This window comes from Scylla paramamosain, chromosome 10 (genome assembly GCF_035594125.1).
Source record: "Scylla paramamosain isolate STU-SP2022 chromosome 10, ASM3559412v1, whole genome shotgun sequence".
In the NCBI taxonomy this organism is placed as follows: domain Eukaryota; kingdom Metazoa; phylum Arthropoda; class Malacostraca; order Decapoda; family Portunidae; genus Scylla; species Scylla paramamosain.
The window spans coordinates 2,078,988-2,103,558 of record NC_087160.1 but is presented as its reverse complement, the minus strand read 5'-3'; the positions used below and the strand labels follow the sequence as shown (position 1 = coordinate 2,103,558).

Genomic DNA, 24,571 nt, shown 5'->3' with positions numbered 1-24,571 from the left:
TCTCTCTCTCTCTCTCTCTCTCTCTCTCATTCGCTGTACTCTATTCTCATTTTCCTACTATGTTCTTATTTATGTATTATTTTATAAATTCACTCTTCCCTTCACTAATGGCTCGTTAGTGTGAATGGTGGTTAGCTAATTGACTCGTGGTTCAGTCAGTGCTTCACTCACACGCGTCACTCGAACCCGACCTTTTACACAGACACGCACTTGTATGTTAGCAACACACCATGATGATAATAGTAAAGGAATACGTAATATGTGATGCAGTACACAGCTAACATGGTTAGGTACAGTGGTAATTGGTGATCATGTCGTTATACGCTTGTTTGGATGCGGGAGGAGTTATTGCGAAGGGAGGTGTCGGTAACGATCATGACAAAGGTGCCAGTTTAACTTGTCAACATTTCCTGCTACTTACGTCTAATTTATTTACTTGCGTCACTCCTGGGTGGTTCCTGAATATGTTTAGTGGAATATTTTCATCTGTAATTCTAGTCTACGTATTTTGAGAACAGAAGTCAGGAAGAGAAGGATGGAAAATTATATAAATCGTTCGAATGTGCTTATCTCCGGCTTAAGTGCATGGTCGCGTCAAGCACGGTAATAGTTTGTAGTAATAGTACAACCACCCATCAAGTAAATATAGATAAAAAATAAATTACCACATGAATAAATAAGGAACAACTGCAAATATTTTTTTTATTCCATTCTTTGATTAAATTCATTGGTGTCAGTATCCTACACCTTAGGACGCGAAGAGGGAGAGGGAGATGGAGGAGTGGGAGAGGAGAGAGGTGGGAAGAAAGCCGGCAATGTTAGTCCTGCGTTGCTTGAGGAAAGAAGGACGGGTGAGTGAGTGGCCAGACAAGACTAATATTTTGTACTTTATTTTATTTTTTTCTGTGTTTGTGTTCCTGTATTGCTGCGGGTGACGTCAAACAACATTGCAACACATCGGTAAGGTGAGTGTTGTGGCTGTGGTGGTGTTAGGTGAAAATTAGGCTAACGAGTGCTAGTTAGGTCGCTGTCTAGTTAGTGTTAAGCCTCGTTTGTTAGGCGTTCTTGTGTTTGAATGTTAATGTTTTTATCTTCGCCAGAGATTGAAATGATGAGGTGAGTGTTGTGGTGTCCCTGTTGTCAGGTAATTATAACACTAACGAGGTGCTTGTTGGGTAGTTAGTGTTAATCTTGTTTGTTGGGCGTTCTTGTGTTGGGATATTAATGAAGAAATGTTTGTGTTTTCACCTGATATTAGATCTGTGACAAGCGTGTTATGGTGGTGGTGATGGTGGTGGTGATGGTGGTGGTGGTGGTAGGTCAGTGGGTCACAAACTTTTTCGTGTGACCCTATTTGGAACATTTCAATCCCTCGTGACACATTGTTAAGTAAATAAAAAGAAAATGTACAGTGATATTTTGTTTGTGTCCCTGCGACCCATCAAAATTGGTCTCGCCCTTAGTTTGAGAGCCAGTGTGCTAGATGATTATGCTGACGAGGTGATAAGTTGGTTGACTTGTTAGTATTAAGCCTCGTTTGTTGTGCATTCATGTGTTGGGATACTATTGAAATAATGATCGCGTTTTTTTAAGGTCTTCTTGATGTGATGGGATATTATTTGGATATTAAAATGCAGCAATTCTAAGTATTACGTCTTAGTATATCGCTCCTTCTTGAGATCAGTTTTAGAATGATCACTAGCCATCTCTCTCTCTCTCTCTCTCTCTCTCTCTCTCTCTCTCTCTCTCTCTCTCTCTCTCTCTATTTCTGGGTATTTCAAATTTACATGTTTGCTGGAATTATATCCTCGTTAACTATAAATTTCACCCTCTCTTCGTTACACACACACACAATGAACTTCCCTCCCAGCTCTCCCTGCCACACTTATGGTCAGTAACGCCAGTCTTTCCGCAGGTAGGGTTACGTAAGCTGAACATCGTGGGACAGACAGCGCGCGGGAGCAACGAGATCCGTGGCGCAAAGTAAGCTTTAATTAACCTGTGCTTCCTTTCCAGGGCTACTAATCCTCGAATCTTGCAGGAAACGCGTGGAGTGAGTGAATGGTGCTCTACTGTCCTCTCTTTCTCTGTCTTGGCCTGTTCCCCGTTACTGTAGGTGAAGACACAGTAAAGGTTAAGACAGTGATGAGATAGAGAAAAAATATATATGAGGTCAGTTTGGAGAAGAGAAGCGGTAGATTAAGGTGGTCTGGACAGGTTAAGAGGAAAGACGAGTGTATGGGGAGAAGGATGCTGAAGATGGATTTACCTGAAAGAAGGAAGAATGAAAAACGGTAAGCCCTCGCATTCCTTTACTCCATATCAACTTTTTATATCAATTTTAGTGGAGATAATTTTTTTTTTTGGCCTGTTTTTTTTTTTTTTTTTTTTTTTTTTGGCTGCATAATGGTCTCTGATCTCTGCCTGTGTTGTTTTCATCTATTATCAGTGTGGTGTCAATCTGTCTTAGTTATGGTTGTTTTCGTTTCCTTGTTCTTTTTACTCAGTGTGGCTGCGGACTGCGGGAGGTGCGACTCTTCCGTGACTCCCAGCAGAGACGCCTCCTTGTGTGGCTCCAGTGTGTCAGGTTGGTCTGGTATTGGTTATTTTGTCTTATTCTACTCGTCTTATTATAATCGGTGTATCCTACTTTATTTGTTATCCTGTTTTATTCGTCTTTATTCAAACGAGGTGTATATATTACCTACCTATTTCATCTACTGTTTTGTTAGTCTTATTTTACTCGTATTTCTGACTCCATTTTTTCCAGTCACTGAGCGGAAAAAGAAAAAAAAAATAAAGCAAAGAAAGGTACTGACTAAAAACACGTTGCTATTTTACTAATCATATATTTCTAAAGGTACAAATAAAGTGGAAAGCTTAACAGTAACACAATTGCTTCGTGTACAGACGGACGGGAGCTTTTTCTTTTAAGTATATTGCGTTTAACATCTAGGAGCCGATGTCGTTTTTGGCTTTGGTATTTCTTATTTTTCCTATTTTCATCATATATATGTGTGAAGTTACCTTAGGTTATTTAATGTTGGGTTAGGTTACTCTAGGTTAGCTTAGGGTACTTTGAAGTGCTTCTTGGTGTGGTGTCTGTAAAAAGAACGAGGAAGAGGAGGAGGAGAATGAAGAGGAAAAAGAGAAAAGTGAGAAGGGGGAGAAGGAGGAGGAGGAAGAGAAGGAAAAGGATGTGGAGGAAGAGGAGAGAAGGAAAAGGATGAGGAGGAGAAGAGAAAAATGAGAAGGGGGAGAATGAGGAGGAGGAGGGGAAGAGAAGGAAAAGGAGGAGGAGGAGGAGGAGGAGGAGAGGAAGGATTAGGAGGGGAAAAAAAAATATATATATATAAGAAAAAAGACCATTAAAGAAATACGCAAAGCTGAATGAATCTGCCATCACTTTTAACGAAATAATGGCACTGTGTGGAATTCATATGTAAACAATACCTTTATGTGTATACCTTCCACGTCTGTACTGTGAATCTAGGCAGCCATGTCTAGGAGGAGCGATACGCGAGCACCCCCCGTGACTTACTAAACTAACTTATACTACGTAACTGACTGTTGTGGATTCTCGAGTCTGGCATGAGTTGTAATGTTGTAGTTCAGACCTGTAATGCTTGCTGATGCGTTTTTTTTCTTTCGTAAAGTTGTCTAAAGTTAAATGAAATGAAGTAAAAAAAAGTGTTATGCATATATTGGGTTAAGAGTGTGTGTGTGTGTGTGTTTTTAGTTGTCATCGTGACTGGCAACGAAAATTTACCGAAAAGTCATGCCTGCTTAACCCTAATTACTAAAACTAGTTGAAGACTGGGCGGGAAGCAAACGAGAAGGCAGGAAGTTTAAAAAAAAAAAAAAAAGACAATACTTTACTTACTCACTCGTAAGTCAGTCATTCATTCATTCAGTAACTCACTCGATGAACAGATCAAACAAAATATCGCGGTTCTCAGATAAGAAGTCATTGTCTAAACCGGAACCGAAACCTGAACCTTCCGTGTCTGAGTCCTCGTCATCCACACCACTACCTTCTCCCCAGCCTGATCCTGCCTCTGTGTCCCCATGGTGTTCCTCGGCTGGTGGTGCATTAGTAGTGGTGGTGGTGGTGGTGGTGGTGGTGGTGATGGTAGTGGAGCTCTTCGCTATCTTTTCCTCCTCATCCTTCTTGTCTTCCGGCTTTTTCTCTTCCTCCTTTTCCTCTTTTTCCTCATCTTCCTTTATTTCTTCGTCTTCTTCCTCACTTTTATCCTCCTCCTCCTCCCCCTCATCTTCCTTCTTCTTCCCATCTTCATCCTCCTCCTTCCCTTCATCCTCCTTCTTTATCCCTTCATCCTCTTCTTCCTCTTTCTTCCCTTCCTCCTCTTCCTCTTCCTTCTTCCCTTCCTCGCCTTCCTCTTCCTCCTCCTCCTCTCCCTCCTCCCCCTCCTCCTCATCCTCGCTGCTCTCACTACTACTCTCATTACTACTACTACTGCTGTCCTCCTCCTCCTTAGCTTCTTCCATCTCCTCCTCCTTGGTCTCCTCGCCCCCACAGTCCATCATCTTCACCCACGCCTCGCCCTCCAGCGCTGGGTAGTAGTAGTCTGTCCCTTCGCGCGCCACCACCACTTCGACACCTCGCCGCAGCTCGCACACAGGCACTCGCTTCTCCTCACACTTGGCGTCACTTAGGTAGTAGAAGTCCTCGGGGTCCATCGCTGCACACCTGACGAAGGAATGTGATGTGATGGGATAGAGTTTGGGTGTTTGGTTGGTTGACTTGACTTTTTTTTTATCTTGTCTGTGTAGCTTTTCTTTTGTTTTCTTTTCTACTACTACTACTACTATTACTACTACTACTACTACTACTGGATAGCTTTTAAATATATACATGCTTTTTCTTTGATATATTTTTTTTTTACTATTGTTAGCCCTTGTATCTGTAGTTTTGTTTCATATTTTTGGTTTTACTACTACTACTACTACTACTACTACTAATAATAATACTGCTACCACTTAGCCCTTGCATCTATCTGTGTTTTTGTTTTATATATTTTGTTTTTGGTACTACTACTACTACTACTACTACTACTACTACTAAAGTTACTCTATAATATATGTAATATAAGCTCGTTTTCTCTGAACAATTAAAGGAGAAACTAAAATATTCACAGCAGATGGTGAGAGAGAGAGAGAGAGAGAGAGAGAGAGAGAGAGAGAGAGAGAGAGAGAGAGAGAGAGAGAGAGAGAGAGAGAGAGTGTGTATGTGTGTGTGTGTGTGCGTGCGCAGGACTTACCACTGATCGTACTCCTTAAGGTTGGCAGTGGGAGCTTGGATGGTTTCAGAGCTGGAGTTGGGGTTGGATCTGGAAGGGAAGGAGGAAAGGATTGAGACAGGCAGAACTCAAGATCTCCAGGGACTCGGGGAAACCATACACATCATACATGTCATACTTAATAGGAGGGAAGGAAGGATGGAGGGAGGGTAGGTAGGAAGGAGGGAAAACCTTACAAATCATGCATGTCATACTTAGCAGGAAGAAAGGAAGGTAGGAAGGAGGGAAGAAGGGAATGGAATGTATAACTGAATGCATAGATTTAGAATACAAAATCAGTACCTTGAATAACGAAATTTTGCATTTATTGTTGTTGTTGTTGTTGTTGTTGTTATTATTATTTCTATTTTATTTCTATTTTACTTTATAATTCAATTTAATTTTCTCTACATGAGGTGGGTTGACGCAAGACTCCTCATTTTCGAGTGCAGAGTGTAATCTTCCAGTGCTTTATGTATTCATAGCTCCAGTGGCGACTTGCAGGGAGGCTGAGGTGGTGGGGAAGGCGTGGGGGGTGACGCAACACTAATTAGTGAGTGACGTGAGCCGTGGATGACGTGAGTGAATGACCGGAGTAGTGAGTGATGTGAATAGTGAGTGGCAGCTTCATACTTCTCCTTTCGCTGTTCCTTTTAGTGAGGTCTTGACGGCATGCACTAGTTTCTTCCAGTTGTTTCTGTCCCTTGCACCTTCCCCTGTGACTCCCATCCTTTGCACTTCTGCCGCAATTCCATCCTTTCATCCCACTCTCTGTCTTTCCCTCGATCTTCTTCCTTCAGCTGGTTTTCTTCAAGTTGTTTTAATTGGTACCTGGTCTTCTCTTCTTACTGCTACATTATCAAGTCTTCTCATCTTTTTATCTTATCACTTTCGTAATCTATTCAAGTCCTGCTCTTCGACTCACTTCTTCATTTCGTAGATGTTCTCCTTGCAACACGCCCATCCACCTCACCATTCTTATCATGCCTATCAGTGCAAAGTGGGCGGATTTCAGGGACATGACGAGACGACCATATTCGGAAACACTTCTGCGCCGCACCTCTACTACTTCTAATAGGCTTGAGATGAAATTATACCGGCTTTTAAGGGTGCTTTGATGGTTCAAGTGACATATTAACAAGATTTCTGCATTATTAACAGAAGAGATACGCTTGAGAACCCGGCAAATCATTTCTGTGGCCTTTGAAAATAGTCGTGGTGAGAGAGCAAAGCGTTTCTGAATACTGGTCTTGTTGGTCTATCAGTAGTACTCTCCTCGCCTGCCCAGCCTGCAAGGAGACGCCAAGGCAAGTAGAGTCGATACCTTATCATCACGCCGCCGTGTAGTGCAGGCAGCGATAACAGAGGCAGGGAGTAATGTTGCCTTGTTATCGTGTTGAGAAGTGTGAGGTTAGAGGGAACTTTCAGGATCACTAGAGAGAGAGAGAGAGAGCGCATCCTACTAATCATCTCTGCTTCCCCAAACACTTGCCTGGCCGGCCCACACTCACCTCACGGCCCAGAAAGGCGTGCCCATCGTCATGTGCCTCAGCTGCTTCACCCACAGCCAGCCCATGGGCGTGGCGCGGCCTCCAACCCACAGAGGAGAGGTCAGGCCTGCAACACGGGGAAATTTTAATTGTTGTTGTTGTTGGGGTGGTGTTAGGGTGGTGGTGGTAGTGTTGTTGTGGTGGTGGTGGTGGTGGTGGTGCTGCTACTGCTGCTGCTACTACTACTGCTACTGCTACTACTACTACTACTACTACTACTACTATTACCAACATTACTACTACTACCGCCACCATTCCTCATCCTCCTACTCCTCCTCCTCTTCCCACCACCACCACCACTACTCTTACAAGTACTCTTGAGGTCAGACACGCACCCTTCTCCTTGAGGAAGTCCACCATGTGCCTGAAGTCGTAGTTCGTGAAGGTGATGAGGTCCCCGAAGATCCCGTCACAGAAATGCTGGGCGTCCTTCCAAGTCATCTGCGTAAGGGGAGAAGGGAGGGGAAGTGAAGGTTACAGGTCATTCTATCTTGTCTATCTATCAGTTTATTTATTTATCCGTCTACTTATTTTTTGATTTGCTCATTTATATATCCATCCATCCATTTATCTGTTCATCCACGTATGGGCATCCCAGCATCCACCCTCAACCAGTCAGTCCACGCGTCCATTCGCTTACATACGAGTCACTACCAACCACAAGCTCACTATTATACTATCATACTATTACCCACCCCCACAACACACTCACATACACACACCCGTTCATTCCTATTAGGTCGTGTTCTGAAACGCTTTGTTCTCTCATCTTGACTACTTTCAAAGGACATAATTAGGTTTTCAAGAGTGTTTCTGCTCGTGGTAATTCTTAATCTGTCACTAGAATCATTAATTAAGTCTTACAAACATTTGTTGCTTCAACTAGACCCTTTGAATGTAGTCGGAGTGGGACGCAGAAGTATTTTAGAATATGGTGCTTGAGTCTGTATTGTGAAATGTTTTGCTCTCTCACCACGACTATTTTCAAAGGCCACAGATGATTTGTCAGGTTTTCAAGAGTGTTGATCCTCTTAATAGTGTAGAATTGTTAATCTATCGCTAGAACTGAGTCTTGTTCGTCCTCTTATGGATTTGGGTGAAACTTTCGCTGCTGCCTTGGACATACATTACTGAGCTTGAGGAGGAAACCCATGTCAGGTAGAGGATGAGAAACGATATAGGATGTCACGTGAATAGAATCAAATACTCCGGTACTCACTCGAGCGACGCTGAAGATGGCGACACAGCGGTGGCCGACCCTAGAGTACAGCATGGGGCATTTGGCGGGCGGTGGCGGCGGCGGAGGAGGAAGCAGCTTGGTCAGAGGTGATGGCATGCGTCTTGTCTTTGTTGGCGGCAGGGCGGGTGGAGGAGGAGATGGAGGAGGAGGGGGAGGAGGGGGAGGAGGGGGAGGAGGGTGGCCGAAGATGTAAGACAAGTATGGGGAGACCTCGTGGCTGTATTGGTGGTGGGAGTCGTGAGGGAAGTCGTGGTAGGGGTGGTGGTTGTTGTGCATGGCGTGTTCGTAAGCGTGGTCGTGGGGGTGGTGGTGGTTCATGAAGGGGTGCCTGTGACCGGGGTGTTTAGGGCTGGTGCGGCTGTGGTGTTTGTGACTGCCGTGCCTGTGGTGGAGGCTGTGGTGGGGCCTACTGTGGTCGTAGTAAGGGCTCATATGCTGGTAGGGGCTAATGTGGTGGTAGGGACTCATAGGGTAGGGACTGATCTGGTTGTAATAGGGGTTGAAGTTACCGTGGCCGTGGTCATGGTGGTCGTGGTGGTGTTTGGGGAGCTGCTTGTTAGTGCCTGACCACTCGTTCTGCTGCCGCCGCTCGTCCAGGCTCAGCGGCTCATCGAATTTGAAGCCCAGGTTGCGGTGAGGCACTATGGGCGACTCGTGTCTGGCTTCAGGGGGCTGGTCGTGGGGCTGAGCTTGGGGCTGACCGTGGGGCTGGCCGTGCGACTGAGCGTGGTGCTGGCCGTGCTTTTGGCCGTGGTGGTGTTTGTGGTGAATGTGGTGGTCGTGATTTGTCTGGTTATTATCATCTTTACCCGGTGGGTTGTGGTTGTGCTGGGCGTGATGGTTCTTTGTGGTCTGGTGGCCGTGGCGGTGGTGGGCATGATTGTGTTTGTGCTGGTGGGTGCTGTCAGGGGGAGGGAAGGGGGTTTGCTCCATAGGTGTGGGTGATCCGGTTGTGTCGCCGAACAAGTCCAGCAGCGAGAAGGCGTCCGTGCCCGGCCGGCTGGCAATGCCTGGGGAGGGAGGCAGAATGGGAACAAGTGTTAGTTTCTGGGTCATGACGATTGGCGACGATAACCTGCAGTAAGGATGCGATGTTAGTTGTCATAGTTATCTCCCTAACGACGATATGATGCTGATAATAATGATCGTTGCTCCCCGCCGAGGGATGACGGGGGAAGTTGAGGACTGTTAATGTATCATCCATAATCACGTAGTTTCCTTCAGGCAAGAGGCACTGTATGTCTAGAGGTCCTAGTATGCGTGCCGCAAGTGTCCAGCGATGCTCCTGTGCCCTGAAGAACCCTAAGGAGGAAGCCATGTTTTCACGTTGCTGTGAATTGCCGGAGCGCAGAGCAGAGTTGAGCAGAGTAGGACAGCTTAGAGCAGAGCAGAGCAGAGCAAAGGGTCCCGTGGCACCGGAGAGGTGTGGCAGGGTGAATAGGGGTCCCAGTTGGGATGACTAATGGCGGTGCCTCGCGGGGCCGCACGGCGTATCAGAATAAGCAAGATACCGCGGGTAGACAGAAAGTGGGTGATGAATTTTTGTACCATCTTTCATTCAATGTTGGTTGCCCTGGCTGTGAGAGCGGCGGGGAGGGAGAGACGGGGGTCACACTGCCCTATCAGATAACTCACCCTACTTGCAATGGATGAGGCAAAGAGTGCTGCGTAGTCCCTGATAGAGGCAATGGCGGCGTGCTTGACACAAAGAAATACAAATAATCAAACAATAGCTAATCTCTTGCCCCTTAGGAGGTTGTTCGTGATAAGCTGCCGTATCGGTGGCCATTTTTTTGTTCTTCTTTTTGTTGCCGTTGGACAAAACCACTCATACATGAAAAAAAAAAAAAAAGGATTATGAAAATAACTTGACCCTGCTAATTTCCAGGCACTGACCTTTTATTTCTCAACAAAATATGGCGCTTTTTTGAAGTCGTGATCTACACAATGAACGGATCAACAGCGAAGTAAATTAGGTGAATGAATCTAAACCTAACTTAATCTAACGTAGCCCTCGGATGAAAACGTTAGTGTTATTTCATTATCACACAAAACTGCTGTCTATTCTAAAGTGAGATGTGGGATAGTAAAGATGAAGACTCCTGAATTAGTACTGTAATAATAGTAAGTAATTTTCTGCACTCATTTGTAGCGTGTTTTGCGTCTTGCATTCAATCTTCCGTACCGAGATCTGCCGAAACTCTTCTTGTAGTCTCGATAACTGAGATTTTTACTAGATATTGTTGTGTACGAGTAACTTCAGTTGACTGTTAACCCTTTGATAACGAAAACTTTCACTGTATAGAATATGTCAAGTCATTTTCGAATATAATTGAAATAACATTAACGTTTCCTTCCGAGGGCCAGGTCAAATTGAGTTAGGTTAGGTTCAGACTAGTTCAGTTCATTGATTTCATTGCTAATTCCTTCATTGAATAGATCATGATTTAAAAAAGCATCATATTTTTACCCAGAAGTAAATAGTCACTGATTTAAAGAAAGAAAAAAAAAAAAGAATTACGTAATGAAGAAAAATTGATAAAGAACAATAACAAAAAATGAAAAGAAAAAATAACATCACTTTTTTACTGGTCCAGCCATCACTATTCATCTACATCCATACTCTCTCTCAAAAAAAAAAAAAAAAAAAAAAATCCATCAATTACTCATACTTCACCCAAGGAACTCTACCCGGAACACTCGTGAACCTTTGAACGTTGCACAGGAAGCCTTTTTTGTCCCCCCACTATCTTATCAAAGCAGGTGATGTGCATTCCACTGTTCGGCGCATGAGTGTGTGCTGTCAGTGGGGGTGGTGGTGTGTGATTGGGTAAGCAAGGTGCGGATAACAGCTGGTGAAATAACTAACAATGACAGCATCTAAGAGAGTAGAAATACGAAAAATCTAGAAAAAAAGACGTAAAATAACATGCTGGTGATTGGGTATGTGATTGGGTGACAGCGGGTGGAATAATAACAATAACAGCATCTAAGAAAGTAAAACAATAAATAAAATAGCATGTGGATGACTGGGTGACCGCAGGAAGAATAACTAGCAATAACAGCATCGAGGAAAATAAAGCAATGATATAACGATTCTGGCAAACAAGAAAAATGGAAAAAAAAGTCAGTTATAATATTAATACGATCCTGACTTAGAACATAGGAATGTAAAGCAACAGGGGAAAATAAAGCAACAAACAGAGCCCGGCAAAGAAGAGGAAGGAAAAAGCGATTCACAGTCATAATGATAAACCCCAGACACAGGAGGCAGGATCCGGGAGTCTCACTATAAAGGTCACACTCCCGACCATAAACTGTACTGCAAGGACCATATTCTGAAACACTAGTGACTTCACCTTGACTACTTTCAAAAGGCTCTAGCTGAAGTGACACGGGGTTTTTAAGGGTGCTTTTATGGTTCTAGTGACAGATCAACAAGACTTGCATCATTAACCGGAGAAGCACTCATGAGAATCCGGTTAGTCATCGCTGTGATCTTTAAAATATAATCGTGGAGGGAGAACAAAGCGTTTCAAAATAAAGTAATTTTCTTGACCGACATGACGAAGACGGGAGCGACGCAGCAGAGTGAGAGATACGAGCTGCAGTCAGAAGGAAAGGTTACGTAATATTTGCGCTTGCCCAAGGTTACAGGAAAGTTTATGTAAATGTGTGGTGTGTTTGTTGGTGTTTCTTGCTTCGGGAGAACACTTAAATTTGAGAGGGAAGAGATGATGAACGGGAAGGAAGGAAGGAAGGGAGGAGGAGAATGGAGGAGGAGGAGGAGGAAAAGAGAAGAGGAGGGGAAAAGGAAGAAGAGGACAAAAGAAAGAAAAAGAAAAGAAGGAAAAGAAAAAGGAGGGAAAGAAGAAGGAAAAGAAAAAGGAAAAGAAGAAAGAAAAGAAAAAGGAGGAGAGAAAGGAAAAAAAAGAGAAAAGAAAAAAAAGCGAAAAAAACAAAAAAAAGAAAAAAGGAAAAGAAGGAAAAGAAAAGGAAGAAAAAGAAAAGAGAAAAGAAAAAAAGAAGGAAAAGAATAAAGTAAAGAATTAAAATGATAGAAAGGAGAAGAAGAAAACTACTTATGTTATCTAAACGAGACTTTCTACAGCACATATTCATCATTGACCTGGCCTGTGACTTTCCTCCTTCGCTGAAATCTTCTTATACCAGAGGACATGATGTTAGAGTATGATGATGAGGAAATGCTGGCAACTGTGGTGTCTCTCTGATAGCATCACTGACACGGGCAACACGTAGATAAGGGTGACGGTGAGGGCATCAAGAAGCAGGAACACAAGCACGTACATCTATATACACGTTTGTGGTGTCGTGAGCTTTGAGTTCATTCGTGTCTGGACTTGTCTTGTGGCCTGAATGACTGATTCTCAACCATTCATCCCTTTTTCTGGCAAGCTCCGGAACTCCCTACCTGCCTCTGTATTTCCTCCTTCCTATGAATTGAACTCTTTCAAGAGGCAAGTTTCAAGACACTTATCCTCCTATTTTGGATGATCCTTTTGACTTTTATTAATGGACTGGCACCTCAGTGATTTTTTTTTTTTCGTTCTTTTTGTTGCCCTGGACTAGTGCGCCTCTTCCATTAAAAGAAAGACTGCTGCGTGTGTTACCCAGAGACCGCATCCCTAAACGTTTCGGTGTCTTATCTCGAGTACTCTTAACAGTATCTAGTGTAAATTGTTGGGGTTTTCAAGGATGTTTTTTTACAGGGGATCGGCATCAGTGAGATTAACATCGTGAGAGCCCGACCAATGAACTCTGTGGTCGGTGAAGACAGCAGTTGTGACAGACGTCGGCATTTCAGAAAACTGGTCCTGGATGCGTATGGTGCTTTTTTTTTTTTTTTTTTTAATGAAAGAAGGGCATTTACTTAGGAGGACAAAAGGGAAGAAATAAAAGAACCCACTGTAAAGCACTGAAAAAAAAAAGTCCCTGTAATGTTTATGTAAATATAACACAGAGGAGCACGCTGAGCCGTTCCTTGTCTCTGATCTCGTTTCTGCTTTTAAGAGTGGCGCAGACCCGCACTGCAGCACACGGGATTCTACGTGGTATCTGTCTCATCCCTGTGATCTAGCTCGGCCAAGTTTCTCCAATCACAAGAACATAGGAAAATAAGGTAAACTACAAGAAGCCATCATGCCTACACGTGGCAGTCCCTGTATGAAGCATGCTTAACCATTTCCACCTCCGTAATGGCTTACCACTAACAACATGAATACTGAGTCCCTTCCATTCATCTACCGCTCTTATTGAAAAGACGCATTCTCCGCCATGCAGTGAAGGGCTTGAGCATCGCAACATAAATGCTGACATCCCCTCTACTGCAACTCTACCTTCAGATACCCATCGCCGGGCCCCCTGACCGCCACGCCACAGAGTTGGTGTTGTGTTCAGGTTTCTATAGTGCAGGTTGTACGAACAACACGCACAAGTACAATTATGATGTAGCTACAGTCAGGTATTTTTATTATACATACGTAGTTATTGATACATAGGCCCGTATTCTGAAACACTTTTGCTCTCACCACGACGATTCTCAAAGGATACAGAGATGATTAGCCGGGGTCTCAAGAGTGTTTTTTCTGTTTAGAATGCAGAAATATTTTTAATCTGTCACTGGAACCATAAAAACACCTTAAAAATCCGTGTAATTTCAACGAGTTTTTTTTTTTAATGTAGTGGAGGTGCGGTGTGGACGTGTTTCACCATAAGTGATATTAACTGCACGTGTTTGGAAGCCTTCACTCACCGAGCAGGACGAGGGTCAACAGCAGCGGCCTGAGGAGAGCCGCCATGGTGCGGGTGGCAGGGCGCGGCGCGGTGTGGAATGTCCGAGTAGCGGCTTGCCTGAGCAGTGGCGTGCGCTGGTCTGACTGCTGTCGTTGCCGCGCTCACAGAAGATTAAGAGGCAGATAACAAACGCTCAAGATCTCGAACGAGTTGGACGTAGGCGTCGCTGATAACACGCAGAGGGAATGAATAATGTCGAGCGCTGGTGCCACAAGGGTTGATTATTGCATGTTACCAGGTGCGCGGCTCAGCCTTATGGGCAGGGCTGTGTGGCCCGGTGCCGTTATCACCTGCATTATCACCTGCGCAGGTTTTACGAAGTTTCCGAGACGAGTCCCTTCACGTAAAATATTTTGTTTGGACGGGGTGAGGACATGGAATGTCCTTCGTTTGTCTGTCTGTCTGTGTGTCTGCTGTGTTCATCTGAGGCTGGCGCTGCAGTGGGTACGGGAGTCTGTTGAATTTCAGATCGTTATCTCTTGTTACTGTCAAGTGATTTGTTTAGAATAATCTTCCATGACTGACTTGATCGAATAGCCTTCCACGATTGACTTTCTTGAATCTCTTGTATCCTTAAAGTTTCAATTCAATATTACCTCATATCCTTCATTTCCTAAGGTTAGACATATCAAACCGGACTAGTGCGTTGCGATGCATGGCGCAATAAAGGGATGTGTCCTATCTTGTTGTCAGTGTGTTGTAACCTTTAGTTTTGCATTTCTATAAACAAATATGACTAAGGTATTCTAGGTGTGGCCTCGGAGGTGCTGCATGTCTAGTTTTATTTTCATTGATATATTTTTGTATTTATCGATTTAACTATTTTTATTTATCCATCTATTTATATTATTCTTTTACTATGATAAAGAATTTTATGATTAACTTTTCCTGAAGTTAAGGTTATCATATGTTCATTCTTACTGGCTGCTGAGCACTAACCACTTCATTTTTACAGCCAACGATTACACCGAGGTCTTTTCTCTCGTCTGGCATTATCGAAGTCCTTAAGACGCTTAAACATTTTATGATTTTGATTTTTGCCTCTTGAACATAGCCTTACATTTCTCCGTGATGAAAAGGCCTTTACCATTTTTTCACCCCAGTCAGTTACGAGGCTATTCAGACGATGCTGCAATTTAGTATCAACAAATGCAAAGTACTTAGCGTAGGTAGAAGAAACCCGCACAATAGGTACACATTAAACAACGAAACTCTGGTAGGTACAGGATACGAGAAAGATTTAGGAGTTAGCTCTGAACTCCATTTAGGAAAACAATGCATAGAGTCCAGAAACAGGGCAAATAGGGTATTAGGATTCATTTTTAGGAGTGTTAAAAGTAGAAGGCCTGAAGTAATATTAAAGTTATACTTGGCGCTGGTCAGACCTCATCTAGACTACGCTGTGCAGTTCTGGTCCCCACATTACAGGAAGGATATATGTCACTTAGAATCAGTACAGAGGAGAAAGACTAAAAGGATATAGGGGATGAGGAGTATTCCTTACGAGGCGAGATTGAAGCTGTTAAATTTACATTCCTTAGAGAGACGTAGGTTAAGAGGGGACCTGATAGAAGTCTTTAAGTGGTATAAGGGTTATAACAAGGGAGATGTAAGCAAAATTCTTAGGATCAGCAACCAGAGTAGAACAAGAAATAACGGGTTCAAGCTTGAAAATTTTAGGTTTAGGAAAGAGATAGGAAGAAATTGGTTCTCAAATAGAGTGGTAGATGAGTGGAACAGACTCAGTTGTTGTTAGTGCTAGGACATTAGGGAGCTTTAAGAGAAGATTAGACGGTTTTATGGATGGGGATGATAGGTGGAAATAGGTAGGTATATTTCATACAGGGACTGCCACGTGTAAGCCTGGTCGCTTCTTGCAACTTCCCTTATTTCTTATGTTCTTATAAATTTGCCCATTAAAAACAGGTATTTCAGTGGATGGTGACAGATCTGGCCATTACAAGTAGATTATTATTAAATGGATGTTAATACGTTTGTCCATTACAAGTTTGTTACTCAGTGTATGTTAGCTTGTCCGCACGGCTTCTATTCGTACAAGTCACATACGTCTGCAAAAATATCTGTAGCGAATGAAAGTATACGTATGGAAACATAATCCGTGGCGGTGAACGTGAAGGCTGATATGTACGTCACGTGTTGAGAGACGAGGCAAGACTTCCTCGTCCTCTCAGCCTCAATGCGTCCCCTCTGCTGCTGCTGGTGTTCATGCCTCCTTTATGTAGCGTGGTTAAGAATTGACAATGTGCCTTATGGGTTGCGGTGTACTCAGTGATATGATTAATGTGGAAGTCCTGTCTGGAGTGGATTCTTAAGTGGTATAGGGGATTTAACGCGGGTGATTACCAAAATCCTCAGGTTCAGTAATCAGGATAGGGCAAGAAATAATGGATTCAGATTCTGAAATGGTGTTACATGAATGGAATGGACTCGTTAATCTGGTTGCTATTGTCGAGTCATTAGGGAGCTTTAAAAGAAGATTAGACAAATTTAAGGATGAGGATGATAGGTGGAAGTAGATAAAGATGTTTTATACAGGGACTGCCACGTGTAGGTCTGATGGCTTCTTGCAGTTTCCCTTGTTTTCATATTCTTAAGGATGATATTTTCTTACTTTATTGTTATTATTTATTTATTCAATTATTTAATTATTATTTTTTGGGCAAGATTCAGCCTCTCCGTTCTTTTTTTTTTGGCGTTCATGTGCCCACGCTCTTCGTCTTACACGTGACTTTCTTCTCATCTGATTTTCGAGTAGCTTAATTTCCAAGTCCTCGTGCTCAAGCAGCAGCTGTAAGTGGACTGTTTGAATCCAAGACACGCACTGTGGACACCATGGAAGCTGCCGCCTGAGTTTCCTTGGTGGACGCTGTGACTGTTTACGGGAAGGCAGACGAATGGAAACTGTAGCAATACGAATCTTGAATCCTTTCACAACTATATGCAACAATTCAAAACACTAAATAAACAATGTATAAAGTTTCTAAAAAGCATCGATAAGAAATAAGATTAGAAAAATAGACATTACAGTCCCTAGCTAAAATAATGCTTGGGGTGACTACAAAACCACAAGAAAGGTCTCAGGGTTCATGGAGAGAGACTGAGGAAAGATGTGCCGAGCAGTTGTGGGGTTAAGGATGAGTGGGTTCATAGTAATACAGGGAGTTGTTGACTGTGTTACTAATTTTTGTGGATGCTGCTTTGAGGAACTGATAGAGGGCCTTAGGGGGTTTATAGAGGTCTTTAAATAGTACAGGGGATATAAGAAGAGTGACATAAGCAAAATTTTCAGGATCAGGAATCAGGATAGGACGAGAAACAATGGCCTGACAGTTAAAGTTTAAAGAAAGATAGGAAGGAATTGATTGGTGAATGATTAGAAAAGATCCAGTAATCAGGTTGTTAGTGTTGAGTTATTAGGAAGTTTTAAAGGAAGACTAGAAAAAAAAAAAAATCTGGATGAGGAGGATAAGTGGAAATAAGTAGGTAGGTGTTATAAAGGGAGGGACACGTGTAGGTCTGATTGTTTATTGTAGATTCCTTAATTTTCTTACGTTCTGATATTCTTAAGCCTGCTTGTCATTGGGGATATCACGTGCTCTCTTGGTAATGCTAGTGTGTGACATCTCACGGTGGCCGCCTTTCCGTGTGGTGTCAAGGTAATCATATCAACCAGATCAGAGAAGCATGAGCTGCTGCGGAAGAATTCAATGTCTTATCACCGCTATTATCTCCAGCAATGCTCTCCATCCGTCTTTGATAACTTTTGTGAAGTAATTTAATTAAAATTGACGTAAACCTTACCTTACGGTGATGAATAGCTTTTTACTTTATTTTATTTTATTTTATTTATTTATTTATATATATATATTTTTTTATGCTTCTGACAAGGTTTGCTGAATGGAAGTACGTAATAAAATCTGTCATATCTTTTGGCCCTTTTCTTTCAGTGGGCTTTTTCTTTGTTATATGAATTTTGCTGCGCTTGGTCAGTCTTCACTCTTGTATAAAAAAAAAAAAATAAATAAATAAAATAAATAAATAAAATAAAATAAATAAATAAATAAATAAATAAAATAAGATAAATAAATAAAATAGAATAAATAAATAATCAAAATAAAATAAAAATATAAATAAAAAAAATAAGTTAAGAGAGGAACCAAGAAAGAGGAGGAAAAGAAGAGGAACAGAGAAACAAAGAAAGATTGGAAGGGATAGGAGGAAGAGGAGGAGGAAAGGAAAGAAGGAAAAATAAAGATGAGGAGAAGGAAGAGAAGGAGTAGAAGGACAAGAAGAAACAAGAAAAACAAAGATTAGCAGGAACAGAGAAAAATGAACACAGCAAAAGACTAGAGAGGCATTTGAAGTGAGTTACAAGGATCATGGTGGGCAGGGGACGAGGGAGGTGGGGGGGTGGGAATGGCTGCCTTGGTTTATCTTATCGTGGCATTAGAGAAGCGGAGGAGACTATCAAACGGAAGCTTTAGAACTCTTCCACCATTAGTACGCATATTCTAGTCCCAGCGCTCTTTATTTGTATATTTTTGTTTTTAGTTTTTAGTTTATTCCTTTAAAATTGAACTAACATCACTATTGTTGTATGCAATTTGTGTTTTTCTTTATTTGGGCGCCATATGTTGTGGCATTCCAGAAATTTTTGAGTCACTTTACTTCGCAGGAAAAACCAACGGCAGGACAGGTGTGTGTGTGTGTGTGTGTCACCTGAGGGAAGTGTTACGTGGGTCTATCTATCTATGTATCTTCCTTTCTCTGTTTCTCTCTGTTTGTCTGTCTGTCCATACATATTTATTTCATGCTAATTACGGTCAAGTTTTGTGAGTGGCGTGGGAAAAAGAGAAGAAATGAACATTACTGGAACACACCTGTTTGAAAATTAATATATTGAGGACAGTGCATAAATTGTGGGTAATACAAGAACAGAAAAGTCAGTGATAAGGAACACGTGAGGGAGCAACGTTTCAAAGGCAACACTCCCGACCAACAAGTCACCTGTAGTTCAATCTCCAGCAAGGTTACACTAGTGGTTGTCTGGTATCCATGGTTTAGTCTGCTAGTGTTCTTGTAAGCATGTTTGATCCCTGGAAATGAGACAAGGCTGGTATGCGCGCGCGTGTGTGTGTGTGTGTGTGTGTGTGTGAGAGAAATGGTCGTGATAGATGTGTGCTAATTTGCGACTCTCTCTCTCTCTCTCTCTCTCTCTCTCTCTCTCTCTCTCTCTCTCTCTCTCTCTCTCTCTCTCTCTCTCGGCCTAGTGTATTTTTTCTCTACTCTGCCTGTTCACTCTCACCACTCCTCCCACGTAGCCTGTACCGTAACATTACATCAGCATAGATAACACCTGATCCAAACACTCCTGATCCAAACACTGATACACAGCGTAGTCTTGAATCGCTTATCAGCTCCGCCTTGTGGGGATCAACTTTACTCGCATACCGGATGTGTAGGGCTTGAGTAAGACGCACCTGAGAGGAAGTGACTAAAATCTTCCTACTTATTCCTAGTTATTTTGAGTGTTTGGTACCACAGTGATTAGGTTAGGGATTTTGTTTTGTTTTGTTTACCGTTTTTTATAAATCCTAAGTGAAGTACAAAAGTTAAAACAATAGAATTGCTATATAGGAGCTGAAAAAAAGATCTTAATATTTACGTATGTACAGCACGAATGAACGTTTGGGCTGTGGCTCGTCCTTAAGTGAAAATTTCGTCGATATTCAATTAAATTCAATACATTCTAAGTCGTGTTAAGCCGAATTTGCATATGAGAAAAAAAATCGTGTGTGCCGAGAGTCGCCTGTGCTCAGTTATAATTTCTAAAGATTTTTCTGGGGTGTTTTCTTGATTATAGGGATAAATAAAAAAAATGCTGCTTCACCACTGGGAAACACACCTTGAGAACCTGTTTAATCATGTCTGTGGCCATAGAAAATTGTCGTGGTGAGAGTATTTAAGAGTATAAGGTACAAGCGTGGAGGGAATAACTCTAAGGCCGCCTTCCTTACCTAATATACTTCAGTTATCCCTTGAAATTGTAACAGAAAATGCAAACGTAAGAGAAAACTGTTTGAGAGGCTGAAAGGAGACTAAGGAACTGATTTGTGAAACGTGCTTGTCTACGTTTAACATGATCTAGTGTAAGTTTTTAGGGTTTTTAAAGGTATTTGTAAGGTAGGCTTAGTTTAACAAGGGTTCTGTGTTGTCATTGGGGAAACATTCACGACAACTTGACTTTCTCAAACGTACTTCTCAAGGTACAGTGGTTTACAGATTCTAGTAAAAAGTTATAATATTTTTAAAGCGGTTTTCACAGTAGCAACAGTTTTACAAGGGCTCTGCATCATAATTGGAAAGACATCGAAAACCTGATTTCCACAAGCGAACTTATTACTTTTAACAGGTTCTAGTGGAAAAAAAAAAATCAAAGGTTCTAACAAGCATACTAGATTACTCTAACAGGTTCTGGTGAAGGCAATTGGGGGTTGTAAAATAATGATCGTGGTAAACATAGTTTGACAATGGTTTTGCGTCATTACTTGGAATACATACATGAGAACCTGGTTTATCATCTTTGTCGCCTTTGATAACAGTCCTGAAGAGATAGCAAATTGTTTAAAATACATACCCGTTATAGCTTTTATTATAATGAAACGAACTCCCACCAACATTCATCTTCTCTTTGCATCTTTTCTTTTTTTGTCTCTTATTTCTCTTTTTTGTCTGCACATATCCCATTCACTCGTCTCGTATGTCTTTTGCCTTTTTTTTATTCTTTTTCTGCATTTTCACTTTCTTATCCCTTTTTTCTCGAGACAAGTAAGTTATAATTTTCATTCATTTCATTCCACACATTATTTGCTGATATATTTTTGCTTCAGTTACCCTTCAATTAATTTTTTTTTTTTACCAAGTGTTCGTATTCATTTTCTCTAATAAAATCTCAGGGTAACTACTCCATTCTCTCTTGCACCTCGTCTCTCATTCCAGTAGGTTCGTATTGTGAAGTATTTATAACGCTATCATTAGGGCGTATTTTAAAAGAAATTGAAGGAATGAGTTAAATTATTATTGGTGTTTCTCTATTGGTGGTGCTGAGTTGTATTAAATTCTACTAAAATCTTAGAGAGAGAGAGAGAGAGAGAGAGAGAGAGAGAGAGAGAGAGAGATAATCATATTAAATCCCACCAAAGCCTGTTCATTTAAAGTAGCGAAAGTAAGGAGTCGAGATTTCTTCTTCTTTTTGTTTTCTTTCTTTTTGTTCTTGTTCTTGTTCTTTTTGTTCTTCTTCACCGTCATCATCATCATCATCATCATCATCATCTTCACTGTCATCATCATCATCTTCACCGTCGTCGTCATCATCATCATCATCATCATCATCATCATCATCATCATCATCCAAATAAATAAAGAACTGCTACTACCATCACCACCACGACTAGCACTACTACTACTACTACTACTACTACTACTACTACTACTACTACTACTACTACTACTACTACTATTACTACTATAGACACTGACAAGCTGGGACGTGGAGGTGAATAAAACAGCCAGGAGCGAAGACAGTCGGGAAAAAAACTTGCTTTATTGTACCTGCGTCCCTTTCTCTTATAACTTCCACTTCCCAATAATAATAATAATAATAATAATAATAATAATAATAATAATAGTGGTAGTTGTAATACATTTTCCTTGTATGTTCATTTTGTTCCACGTATATGCAACAAATCAAAACTTCAAGTAATGTTATGAATTTTGAGAACACCAGATATTTATTTATGTATTTATTATTTTCTATGTGAGGGGAGGATGGCTATTTTATTTTCTCGTTCATGTTTTATTAAAGTGAATGATATGCATTGGGATACGATTTATTTTATTAAGGTAAATGTTTTTCCTAGAATTGTGTTCCCTCGTGTGGGACGCACAGCCGTGTTTTGTGCTTTTCGTTGAAGTCTTCGCAGCACCTGGCGGTCTTTTCCTATAGTGGTAATAATAATAATAATAATAATGTATCGGCCGAACTCATTCTTTTTTATTTAATTTGTTATTACTGAAGTGGCAAAAACTATGGACTGTGTTGGGTAATAATAATAATAATAATAATAATAATAATAATAATAATAATAATATATGACTACATTTCATACTTTTAAAATTTATTTATCCATTTCGCTATCACTAAAGATAAAGAAAAAAGAACTATAATGATTGTCTTGTGGAAGAGAAAATGAGAATAAAAAAAATTTAAAACACCTCTTTTTCCAGACTGCTGTGGCTATTTTCTTTACTAAGACTATAGACCTGCACACACGAAACCAAGACACTTATTTTGGTATTTAGAAGAACCTTTCCACCCTTACGCCATTTTGCCAACAAGCTGGTACGAAGAGCATAAGGATATAAGGATACAAGGGAAGCAGCAAGAAGCAGTCAGACCAACACGTGGCGGTCCCTGCATAAAACATACCTGTCTATTTCCACTTATCATCCTCATCTTGTCTAATCTTCTTTTAAAGCTCCCTGATGACTCGGTACTATCAACCATTCATCTTTATCAAGCTTAAGCCCGTTATTTCTCATTCTATCCTGATTACTGACCTGAGAATTTTACTTGTCACCCTTGTTATATCTCGTATACCACTTGAGAACATAATTGAAGAAAACAAGGGAAACTACAAGAAGCCATTAGGCCTACACGTGGCAGTCCCGGTATTAAACATGCCTATCCATTACCGCCTATTATCCCCATCCACATGAAGAAACATTAGCTCTTAAACTATTTCACAGAAGAGGAAAAATTTTATAAAACATGCCTTTTTATGTTTACAATTTACTGCTTACTTCACTTGGCTTACAGACTACTACGACCAGGTGTCCTCTTGCTATTCATTTTAAATTTCTGAAGCCACTTACCAACGAGATATCCTGACCAAACCTCTCTCAGCTGTGTGACTGATGGCCGCTGCAAGTGATGTATCCGTTCCCTGGAGCCATTTATAGGCATGTATAATAAAGCCGGTATTACGAACTCACGAGGAAAATGGCAAGGGATAAGTGGACTGTTGTGGATTTCAGAATTTTCGTGCGTGTTTTTTCCTAGATGGTTGTTTATGAGGAGTGTTTATTGATCGAAGTTATTTATGCAGTAGTGAGTTTTGTGTACAGTGTAGAGTAAAATGTTGTAATTAAGATGCCTGCGCCCCGCTCACACAAACACATGCACATATGTTAATACGCGCATACACGCGTATTAACATTTATATTAATTTTGATATTAGTGTTGTATTATTACATTCCTTCTGCTTGTATATTTTCATATCTCGGGTCTCCTCCGCCAAATAAACTTTGTTGTTGTTGTTGTAATATATCACATAATTTTTTATATATTTTTCTTTCTTCAGTAATAGCGAATTAATAGTTACTACTACTACTACTACTACTATAATTCACACACACACACACACACACACACACACACACACACACACACACACACACACACACACACACACACACACACACACACCCCTTATTATCTTTTTTTCCACAAGTGGCGAACCGTATTATCGATCATTTCCTGTCAACAAGTGCAAAATATTTGAAGTGTCTTGGCCAAGGTATGAGTGTATGATTGTCTCCCGCTATCTTGATTCTCACCGAATGGAGAGTCACGGGACCAGGGACGGAGTGAGTTTGAGAATTAGTTCTTATCACGTGAGTTCTTTTCTCACTCAGACTTAATACACGTAATTCAACACAGGAATATATGAACTAAACTAAAAGAGGAATGACAATGCGAGTAAGGATAAGAATAATGATACGTAATAATGAGAAGGAAAGAAAAAAAAAACTGGATGAATTCACACAAATCGATGAACTGAAAGAAAAGAAAAGAGAGAAAAAAAAAAAGAAAAAGGATAATCAGCAAACAAACAAACAACAATAACTATGAATTCAGCATCAATTAAATCAACAAAATGCAATAAAATCAACAAATTACGTACAAAATAAACTTAACAAACACATCAACGAGCTCAACAAACTACTACTAATTTCAACGAGTACATGGAATGACAGATCTTGAGCCGAGTGTGAAAGACAAAAACCTTGAGCCAGAGACCACCACCACCACCACCACCGGTCCTCCACCTTTCACCCACGCTGCGATCTGTTCCTCTTTAGACCACTGGGTTGCATGGCAGTTACCTTAATTAATACGTCCTCTGCTAATAACCCTTCGCGTGGGAAATAAGTCCAGGTGCGTGTATATTGTGCTTAGAGTGTAAAAGTGTGCGATGGTGAGTGTGATAATGAATAAAAAGGCAAAAAAAAAAAAAAAAAAAAAAAGAAATACTCTTTCCCTTTTTTTTATATTCCTATTCATTACATTGTTATTTTTTGTTTTGTTTGATTTATTTACTGTATATTTATCTATTCATTTACTATATACATTTTTTTATGATATGTATGTTTATCCATTTACTTTTTTCATATATCCATCTGTTTTGCTTCGTTGTACATTTCCCGGCTTGACTTATTCCCTCCTTTTGCACATTTCTTCTCTATCTATTCATTTTTTTTTTATATTATTTATCTTAATTCGTATTACGTATATCTATTTATCA

The 24,571-nt window shown here is 41.0% G+C and overlaps 1 protein-coding gene and 1 long non-coding RNA gene across 3 annotated transcripts; one reads left to right on the top strand and one right to left on the bottom strand.

Annotated features, from left to right (window-relative positions):
- Nucleotides 1–706: 706 nt before the first annotated feature.
- On the top strand, nt 707–24,266 carry LOC135104055 (uncharacterized). Of its 2 annotated transcripts, XR_010270286.1 has the most exons (4): nt 707–851; nt 1,916–1,983; nt 2,508–2,587; nt 22,212–24,266. It is a non-coding gene; the product is annotated as an uncharacterized LOC135104055 (long non-coding RNA). The 2 variants fall into 2 exon arrangements; XR_010270287.1 differs by having other exon boundaries at nt 707–2,294.
- Nucleotides 2,834–14,023, bottom strand: LOC135104053 (histone-lysine N-methyltransferase SETD1B-like). The gene is made up of 6 exons (XM_064010938.1): nt 13,864–14,023; nt 8,070–9,100; nt 7,186–7,291; nt 6,812–6,917; nt 5,283–5,351; nt 2,834–4,711 (listed from the first exon to the last, which is right to left on the bottom strand). Exons 1-6 carry the CDS (start codon nt 13,907–13,909, stop codon nt 3,919–3,921), a joined length of 2,151 nt encoding a protein of 716 aa, XP_063867008.1. The 5' UTR covers nt 13,910–14,023; the 3' UTR covers nt 2,834–3,918.
- Nucleotides 24,267–24,571: the final 305 nt, after the last annotated feature.